Source organism: Jaculus jaculus, chromosome 23, assembly GCF_020740685.1.
Source record: "Jaculus jaculus isolate mJacJac1 chromosome 23, mJacJac1.mat.Y.cur, whole genome shotgun sequence".
Lineage (NCBI taxonomy): Eukaryota > Metazoa > Chordata > Mammalia > Rodentia > Dipodidae > Jaculus > Jaculus jaculus.
In genome coordinates, this window is record NC_059124.1 from 9,865,657 (window position 1) to 9,887,313 (window position 21,657).

The 21,657-nt window shown below is 46.9% G+C and overlaps 1 protein-coding gene across 1 annotated transcript in view; it reads right to left on the reverse strand.

Moving 5' to 3' along the window:
* Positions 1 to 21,657, reverse strand: part of Lpcat3 (lysophosphatidylcholine acyltransferase 3) — a 50,255-nt gene that overhangs the window by 21,987 nt on the left and 6,611 nt on the right. Inside the window, exon 2 of the mRNA XM_045139805.1 lies at positions 16,803 to 17,592. Coding sequence (XP_044995740.1) covers positions 16,803 to 17,592 — 790 coding nt within the window. The remainder of the gene's footprint in view (positions 1 to 16,802; positions 17,593 to 21,657) is intronic.

The following is a 21,657-nucleotide window of genomic DNA, read 5'->3' on the forward strand; positions in this document are numbered from 1 at the left end:
CAGCAGAAATCAGGAAGAAAGATCTGCCCAGAGACAGATAAGGGCTGACAAGGTGGAGTGTGGGCCACCTTAACTAAGGGAATTGGAAGCAAAGAGACAGAAAACAAACAAACAGACAAGAAAACGAGATAAACTAGAAAACATCTATGTGATAAGGGGGGGAGGTGGTTAATATCATCAAGTATTACAAAGCAGAAGAACTCGGGAGGCAGAGGTAGGATCGCCGTGAGTTCGAGGCCACCCTGAGACTACATAGTGAATTCCAGGTCAGCCTGAGCCAGAGTGAGACCCTGCCTCGAAAAACAAAACAAAACAAAACAAACAAACAAACAAAAAAAAAAAACAAAGCAGAACAAGAAGAATGTATTTCACAATGACCTACTAGCAGTATGATGGGCAAGGGAACCGGGAGGCGCTGGCCAGCTAAGGGACAAGGCAGAAATGTAGACTGTATATAAAAAGGCTGTCCCACTGGGCATGGTGGTGCACACCTTTAATCCTAGCACTTGGTAGGCAGAGGTAGGAGGATCACCAAGAATTCAAGGCCAGCCTGGGACTACATAGTAAATTCCAGGTCAGTCTGGGCTAGAGTGAGACCCTACCGTGAGAGAGAGAGACAGAGACAGACAGAGACACGGTTGTCCCTTTAAGACGTTTGGCATCGAGGAAATGAAAGCATTTCTAGGCAGACTTCTACTCCTGCGTGTTTCACAGAAATAGATAAGTAGAGCAGAACAAGTGTAGCCACGCTATGGGAGGAGGATTTACTCTGACCAGGGGAGGAAACCTGGTTCTTCCCTGAGACTGGAACCAAAGCAAGAGCAGTGTGGGTGTTGGTGGGGGACAGATGCAGTTCTTTCCAGTACAGTGTGTAACAGGCCACTGCTTGGGCACAATGGCAGTGTAGGAGATGCTTAACAGGGCTGGGGGCTTAAAGAAAACATGGCCCGCACCCAGGGAGTCACTCACCCACGTCCCATCTGTCTCTCTGAAAGGGAACTGAAAACAAATGGACCAAGTCCTCAGTTAGGGAGCCTCCTTCTTTCTATAGAAGTTAGTGTTGCATAGGCAGTGTCAGATTATTATTTTATTTTATTTATTGTTTAAAAACATTTTACTTATTTGCAAGGGGGGGAGAGAGAGGGAGGGAGGAAGGGAGGGAGGGGAGAGGCAGGCAGAGAGAATGGGTGCACCAGGGCCTCTAGCCACTACAGATGAATTTCAGAGGCATGCACCACTTTATGCATCTGGCTTTACATGGGTACTCGGGAGTCAAACTCAGGTTGTTAGGCTTTGCAGGCAAACACTTTAACTGCTAAGCCATTTCTCCAGTCTAACTGTATTTTAAACTTCACTGACATGTACACCTGTCAGTTTAAACACGAAGCACGCAAGCAGGGCAGCTGATGGAAGCTGCAGGGCAAATGTGGTACATCTATTTTACTAGAAGTTTTTCTTTCTTTTTTTTTCTTTTCCTCCCCTGTCCTTCCTTCCTTTCATTCTTCTTTCTTTCTATTTCCCCTCCTTCCTTTCTTCCTTCTTTCCCTTTCTTCCCCCCTTCCTTTCCTCTCTCCTCTCCTCCCTCCCACTCTCTCTTCTTTCTTTCTTTTGTGGTCTCAGGGAGCCCAGTTTGGCCTTGAACTCCTGACACTTTGCCTGCATCTCATTTTATTTTTGAACAGCTGTGGTCCTGCCTTGCCCTCCTGCTGTTGGGATTAAAGGTGTGCAACTCACGGTGGCACACGCATCTGAGCGCACTTGCAGCGGCTCGAGGCCTGGCACTCCTATTCTTTCTCTTTCTCTCAAAGAAAAGAGGAGAGAAGAGAAGGGAAAAGGTATGTACCATCATGCCCACCTCTACTTGCAATGTACTGTCTTGGTAGTGTACATTTAAGGTGGCAAATACCTGTAATCCCAGTACTATGGAAGTGGAGGCAAGGGATCAAGTTCAAGGACAGCCTTGGCTACTTTACAAGTTCGAGACATTATCTCAAGAACCAAAACCCAAAACTAAAGTATCTTTCCCCCATATTTTGGGGAAGATGTCCTTCCCTTCTCTTGAGATATTTTCCCCTCCCCTTTGGTACCCATTCCTTGAATTTGTTTTTTTTTTCAAGGCAGGGTCTCACTCTAGCTCAGGCTGACCTGGAATTCACTATGTAGTCTCAGGGTGGCCTCGAACTCTCAGCCTCTGCCTCCTGAGTGCTGGGATTAAAGGGCGTGCGCCACTATGCCCAGTTCTCCCTGAATTCTTATACCAGTCTTAGACTAAAAACTTCCTTTATTGTCTTTATTACCACTTCCTTATTCTCTTTGGAATAACAGCCACCACTAGCAATGGGCAGAGCTCAGTGGCGCAGTCCTTGCCTAGCATATACCACATGATGAGTCAGCATCACAGAGACACGCCAAACAATACAACAAAAATTAGTAGCAACGCGCTCAGTGGATGGATGGTGCTCAGGAGGCTGAGATGAAGTGCTGGTTGACTTGTCAGCGGAGAGATGGATTGCTTTCAAATGTTTCTTTGTAGTTTGGTCAAATATTTTATACTGCTATTTCTACTTTGAAGATTTGTCATTCAACTTTTCTCCCTTGTAGTGTTTGAGCACTGGACATTCCTTATGCGGGAGAACTGACAGACATGGGATGGACAGAATGGGCAGAGCTGAGCTAAGCTGTGCCCGACAGTGTATTTAAGTCACAGGTGGTCCCACTAGGCACTGAATGTTGATAATTAATTACAGATCCACTCTGACTGCTGGAAGAGCACTTGTAGGCCATGCCTGTCAGGGTATACGTAGCTCACCTTTGGAGTTTGTTCAGAACAGGTTCACTCTGCTCACCAGCAGACTAAGCCCTGCTGATAACAGAAACAGGTACCAACTCCACTCCAGCAACCCAGTGTGTCTGCGGCTGAGTCATATGCTGGTTATCCATGAGTGCACATTCCTCGAGCTGTAGAAACCTTAGAAATCATCTGCCCAACCCCTTCATTAGACAGAAGAAACTGAGGCCCAAAGGCGATAGCTGGCATTCTGAGGTTAACAGCAGTGGGCCCCGGTGAGAAGCCACATGACCTGACTTCATTCTTGCCACATGCCTTAGCGCTTGGGCGTTATCATTTCGAACTGTGCTCTTCTAAAGCTGCAGCCTGCTCCTCTCTGGTTTCTAGATAACATTCTCTCCTCCGGCCCTGTTCAGAGGCCCTGCACATCCGCTTTGTACTTGCTTATCTGCCCATCTTAAAAACATTTAAGCTGGGTGTAGTGACACAGGTCTACAGTACCAACTACTCTGGAAGCTCAGAAGTTCAAGGACAGGCTGGCAGCACAGAGGGAGCCAGTCTTAAATGAAACCACTTCACTTTAATGCTAAACTTAGATGTTCTCCTGTATGTTAATCTAATAAACTCAACTCCCTCTGCCTCTACTGTATGGTGCGCCAACACGCCCGGCTTCCCTTGTTTTATTTTAAAAGAATATTTTATTTATTCATTTGCAAGGAAAGGAAGAGAGAGAGAGAATGGGCAAACCAAGGCCTCTAGTCACTGCAGATTCCAGATGCATATGCCACTTTGTGTACCTGGCTTTATGTGGTTCCTTAGGCTTTGTGGGATGTATCTTATCCACTGAACCATCTCTCCAACCTCCCTTATTAAAAACTTTTTTTTTCTTTTTGTTTTTTTCAAGGTAGGGTCTCACTCTAGCCCAGGCTGACCTGGAACTCAATTTGTAGTCCTAGGCTGGCCTCAAACTCACAACAATCCTCTTACCTTTGCCTCCCAAGGCGTGAGCCACTATGCCTGGCCCTCCCTCCCTCACTTCCTTTTTTGTGTGTAGTGTGTGGTGCATGTATGCAGGTGTGTGTACCTGTGAACATGCATGTGCAGGTCAGAGGAAAACATCGGGTCCTCTTCTGTCATTCTTTCACCTTATTTTCTTTCTTTCAAATTCCCCTTTCCCCTCAAATCACCTTATTTTCTTGATAGTCTCTCACTGAACCTAGAACTTGTGCTGTTTTTTTTTTTGGTTGGACTGGCTGACCAGAGCCCCAACAATCCTATCTCCACCCACACAGCAATGGGATTGCAGGTGAGTATGGCAAGCCCATCTTCTTTTCTTTCTTTCTTCTTTTAAATATTTATTTATTTGAGAGACAGAAAAGTGGAGGGAGGGGGGAAGAGAGAGAGGGCAAGAGGGAGAGGATGCATCAGGGCCTCTAGTCACTGCAAACAAACTTCAGCCATATGCACCACCTTGTGCAGCTGGCTTACGTGGGTCCTGGGGAATTGAACCTGGGTCCTTTGGCTTTGCAGGCAAGCACCTTGATCTCTCCAGCCCACACCCAGCTTCTTGAGTGCTGAGGATCAAACTCAGGTCCTCATGCTTGCACAACAAGCACTTTTAACTATGGAACCAACTTTCCAACCCCTTTACTTTGTTTCCTTGAGACTGGGTCTTACTATATCATCCAGACTGGCCATGAATTCCCTACGTAGTCCATGTTAGCCTTGAACTCTTCGTGATCTTCCTCATACTCCAGCCTCCTGGGTGCTGGGATTACAGGCAGGTACAATTACACCTGGCTTATTAAATAATCAATTCATTTATTTGCAAGCACAGAGAGATAGACAGAGAATGGGCATGCTAGGACCTTCAGCCTCTGCAAGTGCCTTAACCATTGATCAACCTCTCCAGCCTACATCTGGCTTTTTAACTTAAAAAAAAAAAAAGTTTTATTATGGGCTGACAGATGATTCAGCAGTTAAAGGCACTTGCTTGCAAAAGCACCTGACAGTCTGGGTTCGATTCCCCAGGACCCACATAAAGCCAGATGTACAAAGTGGTGCATGTATCCGGAGTTCGTTTGCAGTGGTAGGAGGTCCTGGAGCACCTGCTCTCATTCTCTCTCAAATAAACAAACAAATAAATACATAAATAAATAAATCTTTAAAATGTTTTGTTAGCCAGGTGTGGAGGCACACGCCTTTATTCCTAGCATTCGGGAGGCAGAGGTAGGAGGATCACAGTGAGTTTGAGGCCATTCTGTGACTACATAATGAAGTCCAGCCCAGCCTGGGCTACAGCAAGATCCTACCTCAAAAAAACAAGAAAAAGTTAAAAATGCTCTGTTGTATTTATTTGCAAGAGAGAAAGAGGAAAAAACAGAACAGGTGCACCGGGGCCTCTTGCAACTGCAAGTGAACTCCAGATGCTTGTGTCTTCTTGTGCATCTTGCTTACCACTAACCATCTTCCCAGACCTAACTGGTTTTGAGAAATTAAAAATTTTTAAATCTATTTATTTGAGAGAGTGAAAGAGGCATATATATATGGAGAGAGAGAGCGAATGAGAATTGGCACACCAGGGCCTCTAGCCACTGCAAATGAACTCCAGATGCATGAGCCACCTTGAACATCTGGCTTTATGTGGGTCCTGGGGAATGAACCCGAGTCCTTAGGCTTTGCAGGCAAGCGCTTTACCTGCTGAACCATCTCTCCAAGCCCCCTAACTAGATGTGCGCGCGCGTGTGTATGTGTGTGTAGCGTGTGCATGTGAAACTAGATGGTGAGTTCCAGGTCAGCCTGAGCTAGAGTGACACGCTACCTCAGAAAACCAAAAATAAATAAATAAAAAATAAAAATTCATAATGAAACCAGGCATAGGCCCGAACACTTTGCTGGTATCCTGAAGTCTCACGGGCATGGACTTCACCAAGGTCTTCAGAGACCAGGCCCTCCCAGAATTAGCTCAGTGGGACATAGTGGGACATGGCCTGGCCCGGCAGGGTCAATGATGGAAGGATCCTGGTGGCCAGTGGCTGCCCCAGGCCCTGGGTGGGGGGCAGGCTGAGAAGTCTCTGCCAGGGCTGTGACTCCCCGGAAAGCCAGCTGGGATGTGGGCAGCAGCTCAGAAGCAAATCTGAAGCTCAGTGGCAGAATGAAAACTCGTCTGGACTTTGGTACACAGTCAGGAAGGAAAATCTCGGAGTGTAGGCAAGCCTCTTTTGTCATTAACATTAACCCCAAATCAACCTTTAACTAGGTACTTAAGTCCCCTCATATCTTTCTGATCTTCCTGTTCATTCTAAGATTAAGTGAACTCAAAGCATGTTTTTCCTCCTGATCTGTATACACAGGCCCTGCCCCTTTTCTTTTTTGATTTTTTTTCACTCCGTAGTCCCAGGTCCCTTCTTTTTGAGCGTGTCTAGTTCAGTGGTCTTTGCTGGCGTCACAATACTCCGCATCCTCCTCATGACCTGCAACACAGGCAACACTTCCACGATCCCCTCCAGACGCCGCTTCTCACAGCCGTCACTTCCGACCCACCCTCCCATCAGGCCCCGGAAAACACTGTTCCCTGTCTTCACGAATCTGCTTGTCCTGAGCATTTTATAGAAATGGAATTAAGTAATATGTAGCCATTTGGGGCTTTTAAAAATCAGTGTGGTTGCAAAATTTATCTCTGTTATAGTACTTATCAATACTCAATTTTTTTCTTATGGCTGAATAATATTCCAATATGTGGAATGTGATGTTAACTCATCAGCTGGGGGTAGTAGGATTAATTCCACTTTAAAAAGTAATTAATGGGCTGGGCGTGGTGGTGCTTGCCTTTAATCCCAGCCCTTGGGAGGCAAAGGTAGGAGGATCGCCGTGAGTCTGAGGTCACCCTGAGACTACATAGTGGATTCCAGGTCAGTCTGAGCTAGAGTGAGACCCTACCTCGAAAAAAACGACGAAAAAAAAAAAAAATTAATGGGCTGGAGAGATGGTTCAGTGGTTAAGGCACTTGCCTGCAATGCCTAACGATCTGGGTTCGATTCCCGGGTACCCATCTAAAGCCTGATGCACAAACTGGTACAAGTATCTGGAATTCGTTTGCAGTGGTTAGAGGCCCTGGTGTACCCATTCTCTCTCTCTGTGCAAATAAATAAAAAAACAAACAAACTAAAATTTGCTGAGTGTGGTGGTACATGCCTTTAATCCCAGTACTTGGGAAGCAGAGATCACCAAGAGTTCAAGGCCACTATGAGAATACACAGTAAATTCTAGGTCAGCCTAAGCTAGAGTGAGACCTTACTTCAAAATAAAACAAAATAACTTTATTGGGGCCGGAGAGATGGCACAGTAGTTAAGGTGCTTATTTGCAGTGCTTAATTGCCTGGGTTCAACTCCCCGGTGCCCATATAAAGTCAGATATATAAAGTGGTACGTGTGTCTGGAATTCGTTTGTAGCAGTAGGAGGCTGTGGCATGCCATACTCTTTCTCTCTCCTCGTTCTCTCACATAAATAAATAAGAATTTATTTAGTTGTTTGCAAGCACAGAGAAAAAAAAGAATGAGAATGGGTACACCAGGGCCTCTTGCCACTGCAAACAAACTCCAGACATATGTGCCAGTTTGTGCATCTGGCTTTACGTGGGTGCTGGGGAATCAAAACCCAGCTACGAGGCTCTGCAAGCAAGTTCCTTAAGTGCTGTGCTATCTCTCCAGACCTGTTCACACTTTTTAGCTATTAACACTGCTTCGGTTTTGAGTGAACAGGTACTTTCAGTGTTCTGGGGTCTAGCTCTAGGAATGGAGTTGCCAGGTTATATGGTAGTTGTTGAACCTTTTGAGAGACTGTCAAACTTTTCTACAGTGACTGCAGCATTTTACATTCCTGCTAGTAGGGTATCACCAGCCCAAGTTCCCCACACCTTTGCCAACACTTTTCCTCCACCGCTGTCTCTTTACCTTCCTTGTTATATAGCTCAGGCTAGACTGGAATTCATTACGTAGCCAAACTGGATTTGATCTTCTGCCTTAGCTTCCCAGAAGAGATGGCAGAAAGAATGTGAAAGCCAAAGGAAGGGGAGAACTGCTTACAATGCAGTCCTGTTCCTTAGCTTTAGGGCACATAATATTTTCAAGTAATTTGAATGTCTCATTCTAACTGCAGACTAAGTTTAAAACACAAACAAGCTTTGATATTCATGAACCCCCCACACACGTACGTATGTACGTCCGTACGTTATAAGTTAGGTGAAGCTGAGGCAAGAGGATTGCTAGTTCTAGGCCAGTCTGGGGCTATACATTGTGAGATGCTTTCTAGTCTGGTCTACCACTGAGTCCTTATTTAAAAAAAGAAAAAGAAAAACCCCAAAAAACAAAAAACATAAAGAAAGCTAGGTGTGGTGATGCCTGGCTTTAATCCCAGCACTCAGGAGGATCACTGTGAGTTTAAGACTACCATGAGACTACATAGTGAATTCCAGGCCAGCCTGGGCTAGAGCAAAACCCTACCACAAAATACACACACACACAAAAAAGGAAGTGGTGGTAGCAAGAGGCTCTGAAACACACATATGTGCAAAACAAAATAAATTATAATTCTAAAAATTATCTACTAGATCACTTAACTCTTAGCCTCAATTCTTTTTTTTTTTTTTTTTTTTTTTTTGAGGTAGGGTCTCACTCTAGCTCAGGCTGACCTGGAATTCACTATGTCATCTCAGGGTGGCCTGGAACTCACAGTGATCCTCCTACCTCTGCCTCCCAAGCACTGGGATTAAAGGTGTGCGCCACCACATCTGGCTCTCAATTCTTTTTTAAACCTTTTATTGAGAACTTTCATATGTACAGACGTTATCACATGACCATAATCCCTTCCTGCCATTCACCCATTTCTCCCTCCTGAACCCTTCCTCTTTCCAGCTAGACTCTCTTCTATTTTGATGTCATTTTCCCCCTTCTTTTATGCTGTTCTCGTGCAGGTAGTGTCTCAGTTCTTAGTAAAGCTGGCCTTTGGAACCATGAAGCGGATGGCTAGTACACGTTGATCTAGAACTTGAACCTGTTCTTGGGTCTCTGAAGCAGTCACAGGTGACCACCTTATTCTGCAGCTGCCACCCCGAAGTCTGTCAGGCTGTTCCTGGTACGCTCTGGGGGACGTCCCAGTGTAGTCAGAGGGACTGCTTGCTATTGCTCGGGTCTTTGATCCCGATCTCCACTGATATGCTTATTCTTCTTTGCAACTAAAAAGCTCCCTTTTCATCTTGATTACTACACGCAAAATCAAAGCAAAGCAAACCTAATCAGCCCCAAGCAGCACTGCCGTGGGCTGCCCGACTGAATGGCTGAAACGAGTTCCCATGACTGCCCAGGCATGCTTTAAGGCCAGTGTCTACTTTTCTTGTGTACACGTCATCTCACAGCCCTAACTTACACATGCCTATGCAAAGAAATGGTTTTGTTTGACAATAAAGTTGGAATAAAATTCAACACATGATGTTCTGTGCAGGTATCAAAAAAGACAGCTGGAGCCAGGTGTAGGGGTTCATGACTATAACCCCAGCACTCAGGAGATGAAGGTGTGGGGATCAGGATTTCAAGGTCATTCTCAGCTACACAGTGAATTAGAGGCTAGCCTGGACTACATGAGACTATGTCTCATAAAAACAAAAAATTCCTAAACCAGAAGCTGATAATGAACAAATCTGTGGCTGTGAATTAGCATAAAATCTGAAATCAGGCCAAGTGTGATGGCACACACCTTTAATACCAGCTAAGGTAGGAAGGTGGCCTAAATTTGAGGCCACCCTGAGACAACATCATGAATTCTATGCCAGCCTGGGCTAGAGTAGACCCTACTTCGGAAAACAAAATCCACAGCCACAGAGCAATATAGCTACATTTTTAGAATTAGGGCCCTTGAAAGTCACTAGGGCCAACGGGACTGGGGAGATGGCCCAGCAGTTGAAGGCACTTGCTTGCAAAGCCTGCTGGTCCAAGCTTGATTCCCCAGTGCCCACTTAGAGCCACAGGCACAAAATGGCGCATGTGTCTGGAGTTTCTCTGCAGAGGCAGGAGGTCTTGGTGTGCACATATTCTCTGTCTTGCAAATAAATGTTTTTTAAAAAGAAGTCACTAAGGACAAGCCTCTATTTTATAGTAGTAGAATCTTTGAACCTTATTTTGTATTATGGTCACAAATTCCATGTTTTTAGTTATGGTGATTTTTTTTTTTTTTAGGTAGGGTCTCACTCTAGCCTAGGATGACCTGAAGGAATTTACTACGTAGTCTCAGGCTGGCTTTGAATTAATGGTGATTATTCTACCTCTGCCTCCCGAGTGCTGGGATTAAAGCATGCGCCACCATACCACGCCAGTGATTTAACTTTAATTTCCATCTATTTTAGCTTTGGCTTCTTTACATGGTGATTTCAGCGCTACCTCAAAAAAAGATTCTGTACTGAATAATGGATTTTTCTTGAAGGGCCATTTGTGTCTTTGGTATAAAGGCAACTAAACTGTAGGATCTGCTTTGATTTAGTTTAAAGGTCACTGATATTAGGGATACTAATTTTGAACCTATGAGGAATGGATTCTTACTCCCAACTGTAATTTTTTTTAACCCCAACTGTAATTTTGTTCACCATGACAACTAAGCTATAGTCATGGCCAAGCCCAGAGAACACTCAGACCAGGCAGTGACCACCTGCTCCATTTGGCCAGCTCTGGCTCTGGACACCAACAGCTATCAAACAGGGTGAAGAGAAAGGGACATCAGGGAGATTTAATTTCTGTGCTTCTGCCTGTTCCTCCCCATCTCAATGGAATCATGATCAGAGCCACATCTCCAGCCACCCAAACCTACATCTATAGCCCAACTTGTTTCCTTTGTTCAAGATCAGATTTTAAAAAGGGAAAGTGGGGGGGGGGATAATGTTTACAACCATAGAAGTTGTCAATAAAATAAAAAAAAGCTTGAATCTGCTCTAGAAGGACAATCACGTCCACAGGCAATGCAAAGTGGTGGTGGTGGGGATAATGTTTACAATCATGGAAGTTGTCAATAAAATAAAAAAAAGCTTGAATCTGCTCTAGAAGGACAATCACATCCACAGGCAATGCAGTGGCCAGAGGAGGCTGTGTTCAAATAAAACTTTATTCACACACACACACACACACACTTTACAATTTCCTTGGAAACTCAAGTACACTCAAACCTGACCACTACCTGGCGGGTCACTGAACAACGTCTGATCCTTCACCTCTGAGCCAGGCTGTTCAGGCAGAAAGGTGAAGTCTCTTCCCCACTCCCAGTGCTGGGGACTGCCTGAGGTCTTGGGCAAGTGCGGCTCCACCACCAAGTTTGTACGTAGCTTGTTGTTTTGGGATCTTGTTACGTGATCTAGGCTGGCCAAGAACTCACAATCCTGAGTACTGCTGAGACTACAGGGAGCAACACCATGCCTCACGCTGTTTTGTTTCTCAGTCAGTCTGTTCCCAAGTCGTTCATTCATACATTTACCAATTCAATACTTACATTTATGGAGTTTTTCTTTAAGTCAAATACTGTGTTAAATTTTAGGCACACTATGGTGGACAAAACTTACATGGCTTCTGATCTCATCTACAAACTGTCACATACACTTGCTGTAATAAATACTTGAAGGAAACCAGTCAGCAGGAGAAAGTATGACAAGGAATATAACTTAGAGAGTCAGGAAAGACCTCGCACGGGAAGTGCCAATTGAGCTGAGAACTAAAGGTGAAAAGGAGTCGGCCAGGTGAGCAGCTGAGCACAGGTCTCTGTGGGCCTCAGGGTCAGGGTGCACCTGGGTTCCGAGTCAGGAAGGGCATGTGCCGTCTCTGAGGAACTGACCAAAGGCCACATGGCTACAGGCTGTGCGAAACAAGGCTCAAGCAGCAGGCAAGCCGTGGAAGGGCTCTGAGCAGGAGGTTCAGGACGGGTCGCTCAGGCTGCTTTGGGAGCAGGCTGAGGGCGAAGAGAACTAGACATGGTCAGGAGGGTGACTGGGGGATGACAGGTGGCTGTGGTTGTGGTGAAGAAAAAGATGAGTTTGATACACAACCTGGAGGTGTGTCAAAGAACTTGGTGACTGGTGTGTGGGCTGTAGCAGGGGGGTGACAAGTGAGTTGCAGGGGGGCAAAGTTGAGTCTGGGTTCTGGTATGGGCACCTGTGCGGATCTACGTGTTTACCTTGCAAACAATTCTGTAACCCCCCCCCATCTCACAAGATCCCCTTATTCTCCTCTCAGTGTGGCTGCCTTGTACGCAAGTCACTAGGACATCCCACCTAGAACACCGTCCTTTAAAGTTTCCTTCCTTCTTTTCCAATCATCTTACGTTGTATTATCTTCCTAACTATAACTCTAGTCACATTATTACCCATTCAAAAATCAAGCAACATAGAATTGTTTTCTTTCCCTTTTTTTTTGAGGCAGGGTCTCACTCTAGCCCAGGCTGACCTGGAATTCACTATGGAGTCTTAGGGTGGCCTTGATCTCACGGCAATCCTCCTACCTCTGTCTCCTGAGTGCTGAGGTTAAAGGCGTGCAGCACCATGCCCAGCTAAATTCTCTGTTTTTTTAACAGAGTTTCACTCTGCAGCCCAGGCTGGGGGTCCTCCCACATCGGCCTCCTGAGTGCTCACTCTCTTCCTGTCTTGCCACCTCAGCCCCTAGAAGCGCCCTTATTCAACATCCAAAGTTCATGCTGAGGAACCCTCCTAAGGCTTTGTGCCTGTCACAGCACTTAGGTAGGTTTCAGCCTTTTATTGGGGCTATTAGTGTACTGACCGCACCCCCATCCCTCGCCCCTCCCAGTCCAGACGCCTTTGAGGGCAAGGCTCTCGGTCACTCATACTGCCCCAGGCGCCTGCCTTCGGGGCCAAGAATAGCTTTCCACAGCAGGTACATTCTAGTGAAATTGTTTAAAGTAAAATAGTTCATATTAAGGAGTGTAGGACCCAAGCTGTTGAAGGAAAGACATTTCCCCTGCAAAATTCATGTTCACCATCCTGCAAGCTCGCAATTACACTTAACACAAATGCACTCACACGCACGCACATACACACATACACATACACACACCTTTTACTAGAGCTGTTCTGGTTCTACAAAAAAAAAAAAAAACTTTTCTCAAAGTTTTAATACTGAATATAAAAATTACGAGGAAAAACATTACGAGGAGCTGAGGCTGCAGCCCAGTGGTAGAGCCTGGCATGCATGAACCTGGGCTCACCCCAATACAAAATATAGCCTCTTGAGTCAGGACTTTTCAGACTGCTGTTGGTAACATTAATGAGTCATGAAATCAAAGCAGTATGTCACAGATAATATGAACAATATAATAAGAGCCAACAATCCTTCCTGAAACTTGCTTCAAATACATATGTGAATATACATACACTTTTTTGTGCCCTGGGTCCCAATGTAAAATATAAGCTAGCCTGGCCTACAGAGTGAAAAAGGTCAGCTTGGGCTAGAGTGAGAACCTATCTCAAAACAATAAAAAATTCTGAAAAATTTGAAAGCTACCGCTTCAATGCTCTGCGCCCACCCCAAGGTCAACATGCAGAACTTGAGTAGGAAAAGTGTTAAGAAGTCAGCATGAGACTATCCAATGTGAATAATGGGCGGGGAGAATCTCACTGGGTTAACATACTTACTGTGCAAGCCTGATGGCCTGTCTGAGCAGAACCCGCAAAAAGCCAGGGGCAGTGGTGGGCGTCTGAGGGTGAGATACAGGTGGAGGCCGAATTCCAAACAGAGGCCAGCTAGCCTAGAATATGCATCAGTGAACAGGCTGAGGGCCAACACCCAAAGTTCTGAGGTTGTCCTCGGACCTCCAGACACATGTGGCATGCACACATACCTGCACTCACATATTAACATGGATACACATCATACCCATACGAACACACACACACACACACACACACGTCACGTACACAAAGATAAGAAAACATGTGAATGTGCTGAGTGTGACGGCTCATGCCTGTAACCCTACCATTTGGCAGGGAGGCTAAGGCAGGTAGATTGCCATGAGTTCAAGACCAGCCTGGGCTACAGAGTGAGTTCAGGACAGCCTGGGCTTCATGAGACTCTATCTCAAACAGCAACACAAAAGTGAATGGTGCCCCTAACTCTTCCCTCAAGAGGTACTTTTAACCGAAATTGATCCCTAATCAGTAGGAAGTAAATCAGAAATCATTCTGGATTTCCGTCAGTAACAATTTTCTGAGAGAAATGGGTTTCAGATTGCTGAAAGGCTTCTGGTTGAGAAAGGGTCTCGCAGAGCATAGGCTGGTCTTGAACTCCTGCTTTTCCTGCTTCCACCTCACATGTGCTAGAAATTATAGGTTTGTAAAAGCAGGCCTCCTGATTGGCGTCTATTGACTTCTAGGCTATAATAGGAACAAGCGCTGGTATCTACCTAAGGAAACTATGAACAAGCAAAGTTTACTCTTTCATGTATGTGCCAACCTTCTGATTCAGACTGATGTGTATGCATGTGACCTTCGCCTACAGTCACACCTGTCTGCATAAAGAACAAGACACAGGCTAAGGAGGAGCTCAGTAGTGGCAGAGCACTTGCCGTCCCAGACTGAAGCCTTGAGTTCAATCTGCAGCACTGGAAAGGAAGGAGGGGGGCAAAACCAGTATGAAGCCCAAAGCTGATCTGGAAATGGGAAACCCCATAAATTACCAAAGGAAACAGTATATGTAAGAGAGGAAGAGGGCATGGGAATGGCACAATGGGCAAGTGGGGCTCAGGCGTGTGGCCGACACACCACACCCAGTGCTGAGACTTTGACGGCTGGCAGTAACGGCAGAAGGTGAGGGAAGAAGGGTCAGAGAGAAAGAGCACTACATCCTGGCTTGCATGCTCCTGGCAAGACACAGCAGTACCACCAGGAATGTGCAAGCAGGATCTGATTATATAAGCCCACAAACGACAAATTCCAAGCCCTGAATTCCAGCCCCAGTTCCATTTAACAGGTTGCCTCTTATAATTTGTCTCCACATGTATTACAGTCTCAATTTATAGTTGAGAAATCAAGAGGGCCTCCTAACTAAGGAGTATAAACACTGTAACTGCCAATTCCAGTTCCCACAAATAAGTGGGTCAGAAGCAAGGTTCAAAGTGTAGGAAGCTCAAAGCTGGCATGGTGTAAACAACTCTAACTTGGTGCTGTTAAGTTTGGTTCATGTCACAGTGACACCCAGCAAACTGTGCAACCCCGTCCACCTCTAAAGTATTTTGATTCTACCAAGGAGGTAAGAATATAACCTTTATTGAAATAAAGAAAGACCATTTTGGTCTGATATGTAATAGGCAAATAATAATGATATTAGCTTAAGTTGTTTAAATATGAATTAAAGCTTCTCCCATTAACTAGATTGGGTTAACACCCTTTGAAGATATTGTATGTCACATCTCTTCTGACTACTGGATAACGTCCAAGCTTCTTTGTGGCATTTAAGCCTTTCCACACCTGCCCATCCTACCTCAAACTTCTTCTTTTTTTTTCAAATCAAGGTTTCACACTGTAGCTTAGGCTGGCCTGGAACTTGCTATGTATGTTCCAGGCTGGCTTTTAACTCGAAGTAATCCTCCTGTCTCAGCCTCCTTAATGCTGAGAATTAAATGCCTGGTTTACCTTGAACTTCTTGCCGTTAGGATCTCTAGTCCCCTGCTTTTGGACCAGTCCTCTTCTTTTTAATCTCCCTTTAGCGCCTGCTTAATTTTCCCTAACCTTACTCTCCCAAGCTCAACTTTTCCAGCCTTCATAAAAACTTCTAATCACTCAAAATCTCTTTTACCCAATCTAATTTAATCTCTGATTTTTACCCTATCAATTCCTATAGGTTTCATAGCAATACTAGGTGGCAGGCAGCTTTGCCCTCATCTCATACGTAAGAAAATTGGAGCAGAGAGGTTAAATGGATTGCCTAGCCAACTCCCCCCCACCATGAAAGGTGGGTCGTGTTCCTTTACCTACAAAGTCCACACTCTTTTTCGTCATACCATACTGCCTCTTTGTACTAAAAACAATACGACCAATTTTCAATGTGTTCATATATGAAAACTTCCCAATAGCCAGGCGTACAGGCATGCCTACAGTCCCAACCTTGGGAGGCAGAGGTAGGATTGCCATGAGTTCGAGGCAAGTCTGAGACTACATAGTGAGTTCCAGGTCAACCTGGGCTAGAGTGAGACCCTACGGGGAAAAGTCAATAAAGATGCTAAAAAAAACGCCTTAAGGATGCTTTTTTTTTTTTTTTTTAAAGAAAAGCCTACAAACCAGTTATAACATAGCCATTTGTGATATAAATTTAGACACACTATATCGTTTGAACCATACAGGTAAAAGATACTTGGAACAGCTCGGAGTTTTTAAGGGTCTTGTTATTCCGTTTGCAAGCTCAGTACTGAAAAGATATTCCTGGTTAAGTGACAGGTGGATGGCTAAGGGCGGGGGGAGGCAATATAAGAAAATATTCCAAGAGGTATTAAAGAAGAAAGGGAGATGAAAGCGTAATATAAAATGGCCATGCACAAACTCGACTCTCATAATGTGGAAATACGGCATGTGGGCTGAGTCGGACCGGAGGGCTATAAAATAATCAAGTTTTAGAGGGCTACGCTGGCGACAGGCAGCGCGCATGTGTGGGGCGGTTAGTAACAGATAGCAATACACATGGCCAGCGTGGAACTCCGAGCGACCCGCACGGCAGGTCGTGGGGCGCCCACACCTCCGGACGGGGGGGCGGCCCGAGGGCAGCGCCGGGCACCGGGACGGAGGTGACGAGGTTTCCGGGCACAGCGCCCCCACACTCGGGCACGACTTCGGTCCTGCCCTCCATAGCTGCCCGGCGGGTTTCCCGAGCGACCTCCGCATCGCGAACACCCCGGCCCCACCTCCCAGCCGGCGGAGAGCGAGGTCCCGCCCCGGGGTGCCGGGACCCCGCGGGGAGGAGCGGCGGGCAGGAGGGTCCTTACCCAGGAAGATGGAGATGATGAGCCGCAGCGCCTGCTCCGACGCGCCCAGGGACGTCGCCAACTTGCTCAGGCTCAGCTCCTCCAGGCCCGGCCGCAGCGGCCCCGCGGCCCCCGCCGCCGCCCCCGCCGCCGCCGCCGCGGACGCCATCTTAACTGCGGGCGCCCCCCGGGGACCCCCCAGCTCCGCGCGCCCCGAATGTGGGCACGGCGCGGTGGCTTCACCCCCAATTCCGGCCCGGGGCCCGCCCCCGGCGTGCGCATTGGCTGCGGGCCCGCCCAGCGCCGCCAGGCTCGCGCGGCGATTGGTGGAGCCGGGCGGGGGGCGGGGCTTCGCGCGGCAAGGTAGGAAGAGGGCGGGCCGCGGCGCCGCGCAGGCAGAGGTGACTCCGGCGGGCGCGGGGCGCGGGGCGCGGGGGCGCGCGGCGATTGGCGCAGCCCGGGCGCGGGGCGAGGCGGCCGCGCGACTCGCTCCGTGCCCGGTGCCGGGGGAGGAGTCGCTCGCGCCCGGCGTCCGCCGGCTGGCCCGCCGCCTGGCCATTGGCTGAGCCGGGAGCAGGCGAGAGTCGGGCGGGGCGGGGCGGGGCGGGGTTACTGGCGGTCGCCGCGCGCCGGGGTCACTGGGCCACGTAACGGAGGGTGGCGGGCGGGCGGGCGCTCCTCGTACCCTCCTGCGGGCCGCCCCGCGCGCCCGAGCCGTTAGCCGGCCGCCCGCACTCCGGCGCTTCCGGGAGGCGCCCAGCGCCGCAGCCACGGCCGTCCGCCCGCCCCGGGGTTGCGCGCGGTTTCCTTCCTGGAAATAACGCGCTCCCTGCAGCTGGGCAGAGGCGGGAGCGTGGCAGTGAGTTCGAGGCCACCCTGAGACTGCAGAGTTTACGTGGGCACTGGGGAAGTGAGTCCTGGCGGACAGGCTTTGCAAGCAAGCACCCTTAAACACTGAGCCATCTCCCCAGCCGGAACCTAGGCTCTCACGCGTACTGGACAAGCATTGTGCTACCGATCCGCGTCCCCAGCCCTGTCTGTGTTTTCTAAGTTTCTCACGCTGGGTTTGACTTGACTTGGCAGCCTGGGCGAACCCTGAGTTCGTAGCCCTTTTGCCTCAGTCTCCTGAGTGCCTGGGGTTACAGGCCTGCTCTGCTAGGTCCGGCCCACCTTGCCCTTCGTAGAGCACGGTTACCTGCCTCGTCTCTCTTCATGTGCCTGGGTCACAGGACACTGTGTTCTCTTAGAGACAAGGAAGCTTCGAGAAATTAAGGAACCTGCTCAGTTGCTCTCTCGATAAGCTGCAGAAAACAGTTGAAACCCAGGTCTATTATCGCCTTCTCCATTTGTTGGGGGCAGTTGTTTTTTTTTTTTTTTTTTTCCAATAAGAAATATTTCATGCTTACAGAAAAGTCAAAGAGCCTGACAACAACTTCTTGATGTCATTTTTCTTCTCTTCTTACTTTGTAGTTTCAGGGTGGCCTCGAACTCGTGGCGATTTTCCACCTCTGCCTCGCGAGTGCTGGGATTAAAGGCGTGTGCCACCATGCCCAGCCCAGTATGTATCTTGACGTGTTTGTTTAAAACTCCATTTCTGGGGATTGAGCCAGGGTCTTGCACATGATAGATAAGCATCTATGACTGAGCTCTACGTACCCTTAGCTCCTGACTTTTGTACTTATCAATGCCTTCTCCATTTTTGTATTTTACATTCTGTGTATACCCAGAAACAATATGTAGTATAGTTTTATATGTTGTTTTTCTAGGTTTTTTTTCTATTTTTATAACGTTTAATATAATTCATAAAACAGTGCTTGTATAAAAATTCACACAAAATTGCTACAGAGCATACAATTTCCAAAAATGTCCTGGGTTTTTATTACATTCAGTTTTCTAAGGGTGCACTCAAATCAGTGGTACAATTCAGACATGATATTTCATTATGTTTGGTAAAACTATTCTCATTTTATCTCCTCCCAGTAGCAACTCTGCTATCCACTTTGTTCAGGGCACGCTCTGCAGAAAACATTAAGGCTGGATCTACACAAGGCAAGGATTTGCATACGACAGTCACAGCCTCACCTGTCCTGCACAGAGAGGCCCACCTGTTCAGCCAGACCCGGTGAGGGCTCAATGACCTTCAACCAGGCGTCTCCAGACCCCTTTCCATCAGGCAAAGACAACTCTGCAGGGGGGAAAGATGGAAACTGAGGCCATCTCTACAGGAACACCCGGGCTGGGTCAAGCCAGTTCCTTACCATTGAAACAGCCAATCTGGTTACCTCTTACCTGGTTGGTTAATGATTGCTGCTAAAATGTACCCTCCCTTCCCCCAACTTAAACGGAATGGCAGGTTTGGGGGCCCAACACTGAAGGGGTAGGGGCACAGGAACACTAGTGACATTAGACACTTTATTCCCCGTCAAAAAAGTTTGTTGTCATAAAGACATGGCCACATGAACTGAAGCAGATGTGAACTCTCTACACTCACGACTATCTTCTGTAAGAAGTTACTAACAGAAAACCATGGCTACTACCGCCTACTGTGACGTACTGTTTTATTTAGAATGTGTCTGTGCTAATCTGTAGTCCTCCAGATACAAGGAAAAAAATATCCAAAACACAAGAAAAACCAAAGAATTTAGATGGGGAGGAAAGGAGTTGCCAACAGATCTTATACAACATTAAATTCTGAAAAAATAAGTATTTTGTGCTCATATTGCTTTATGTAAAAAATTGCCCACTGGAGCCACCTGTACGGATGGAGTAGTGAGTAACACCTTCCAATCCAGGGGGACAGATGAGGAAACAGCTTCCAGCGTGTGCTGCCTCGCTTCACTGAGGCTGTGTGGGATTTGGGGAAAAGGAAAATTGCTGAAGTACAGTTTCCTAAAAGTTAACATGTTCTACTTAGAACCTGTGGATTTCTCTAATATAAGTAGACAGGACTTTCTAAAAAGTTAAATGATTGTGCTTCTGATGTAGCCGGGTCACATTCCACTAGAAAGTAGGACAGTTTTCACATGGCTTGGAATCCTGGTGGATATAATCCTCACAGCCAAAACAAATTCCATGGGGTGCTACGCGCCCCCAACAACCTGTGGAGTCAGCAGGAGGGTCGCAGCTGTCTTTGGGGTCATGAGTGTGTGTGTGTCGTGGAGAGACCAAGGCATTAGAGAAAAGCCCGAGTGAGGAGAAAGGGGGAAGCTCCTGGCTGCCCTCCTCCCTGGCACAAAGATGAACTTGTCTTTAATGGAGGTCCCCTTCATCTCACTTAAGTTTTTAGTAAGGAGAAATGCATGTGTTACTAGAACCATCAGCTTCAATAATTTAGGTCTACAGTTGGAGTAGAAATAATTTGAAAATCACAAGGAATAGAAATCATTTGAGGGCTGGAGAGATGGCCTAGCGGTTAAGCGCTTGCCTGTGAAGCCTAAGGACTCTGGTTCGAGGCTCGGTTCCCCAGGACCCAGTTAGCCAGATGCACAAGGGGGCGCACACGTCTGGAGTTCATTTGCAGTGTCTAGAAGCCCTGGTGCGCCCATTCTCTCTCCCTCTATCTTTCTCCCTGTGCCTGTCGCTCTCAAATAAATAAATAAATAATGAACAAAAAATATTAAAAAAAAAAGAAATCATTTGAAATTCTGTTATTTATTTATTTACTTATTTATTTTTTGAGGTAGGATCTCGCTCTAGCCCAGGCTGACCTGGAATTCACTATGGAGTCTCAGGTGGCCTCCAACTCACAGCAGTCCTACCTCTGCCTCCCAAGGCTGGGATTAAAGGGGTGCACCACCATGCCCGGCTATTCTGTATTTTTAAAATGCTTATTGTGTGCAGACAAGATTATGTCACACAGCACTTAGAACTAAAGTTCTTAGCTGTATGAAGACAACTCATAGATTATTTTTATCATTTCATCACTTTAAGGTGGCAAAATATTTTCTAGTTCTTTTGAGGTAGGGTCTCTCTCACTCTGTAGCCCCAGGCTGGCCTCAAACTCATAGTGATCCTCCTGCCTCTGCCTCTGGAGTGCTGGGATTAAAGGTGTGCACCATCATGCCTGGCTTTATTTATTTATTTATTTTTTGTTTTATTTTTATTTATTTATTTGAGAGCAACAGACAGAGAAAGGGGCAGAGGAAGAGAGAAAGAGAGAAAATGGGTGCACCAGAGTCTCCAGCCAGGGCAAATGAACTCCAGACATGTGCGCCCCTTGTGCATCTGGCTAATGTGGGTCCTGGGGGAATCGAGTCTTGAACCGTGGTCCTTGGGCTTCACAGGCAAGCACTTAACTGCTAAGCCATCTCTCTAGCCTCCATGCCTGGCCTTTTTAATTTAGAGGGAGACAAAGACAAAGAGGGACAGAGAATTGGCGCTCCAGGGCCTCAGCCACTGCAACTGAACTCCGGATGCTTGTGCCACCTAGTGGGCATGTGCAACCTTGTGCTTGCCTCACCTGTGTGTGTCTGGCTTACGTGGGATCTGGAGAGTTGAACATGGGTCCTTAGCCTTTGCAGGCAAGCGCCTTAGCCATTAAGCCATCTCTCCAGCCTTGCCTTTTTTTAAACGGAGAGAGAGAGAGAATTGGTGTGCCAGGGCCTCTAAGCCAACTCTAGATGCATGTGCCCCCTTGTGTGCATGTGTGACCTTGTGCCCTTGAGTCACTGTGCATCTGGCGTATGTGAGACCTGGAGAATTGAACATGAGTCCTTAGGCTTTGCAAGCAAGCACCTTAAGTGCTAAGCCATCTCTCCAGCCTTTTTCTTATATTTTATTTATTTATTTGCAAGGGGAGAGAGAATAGGTGCACCAGGGCCTAGTTTTGTATGCTTCAAAACTATATGTTAATGACGTTACAATTAATGTACAATTT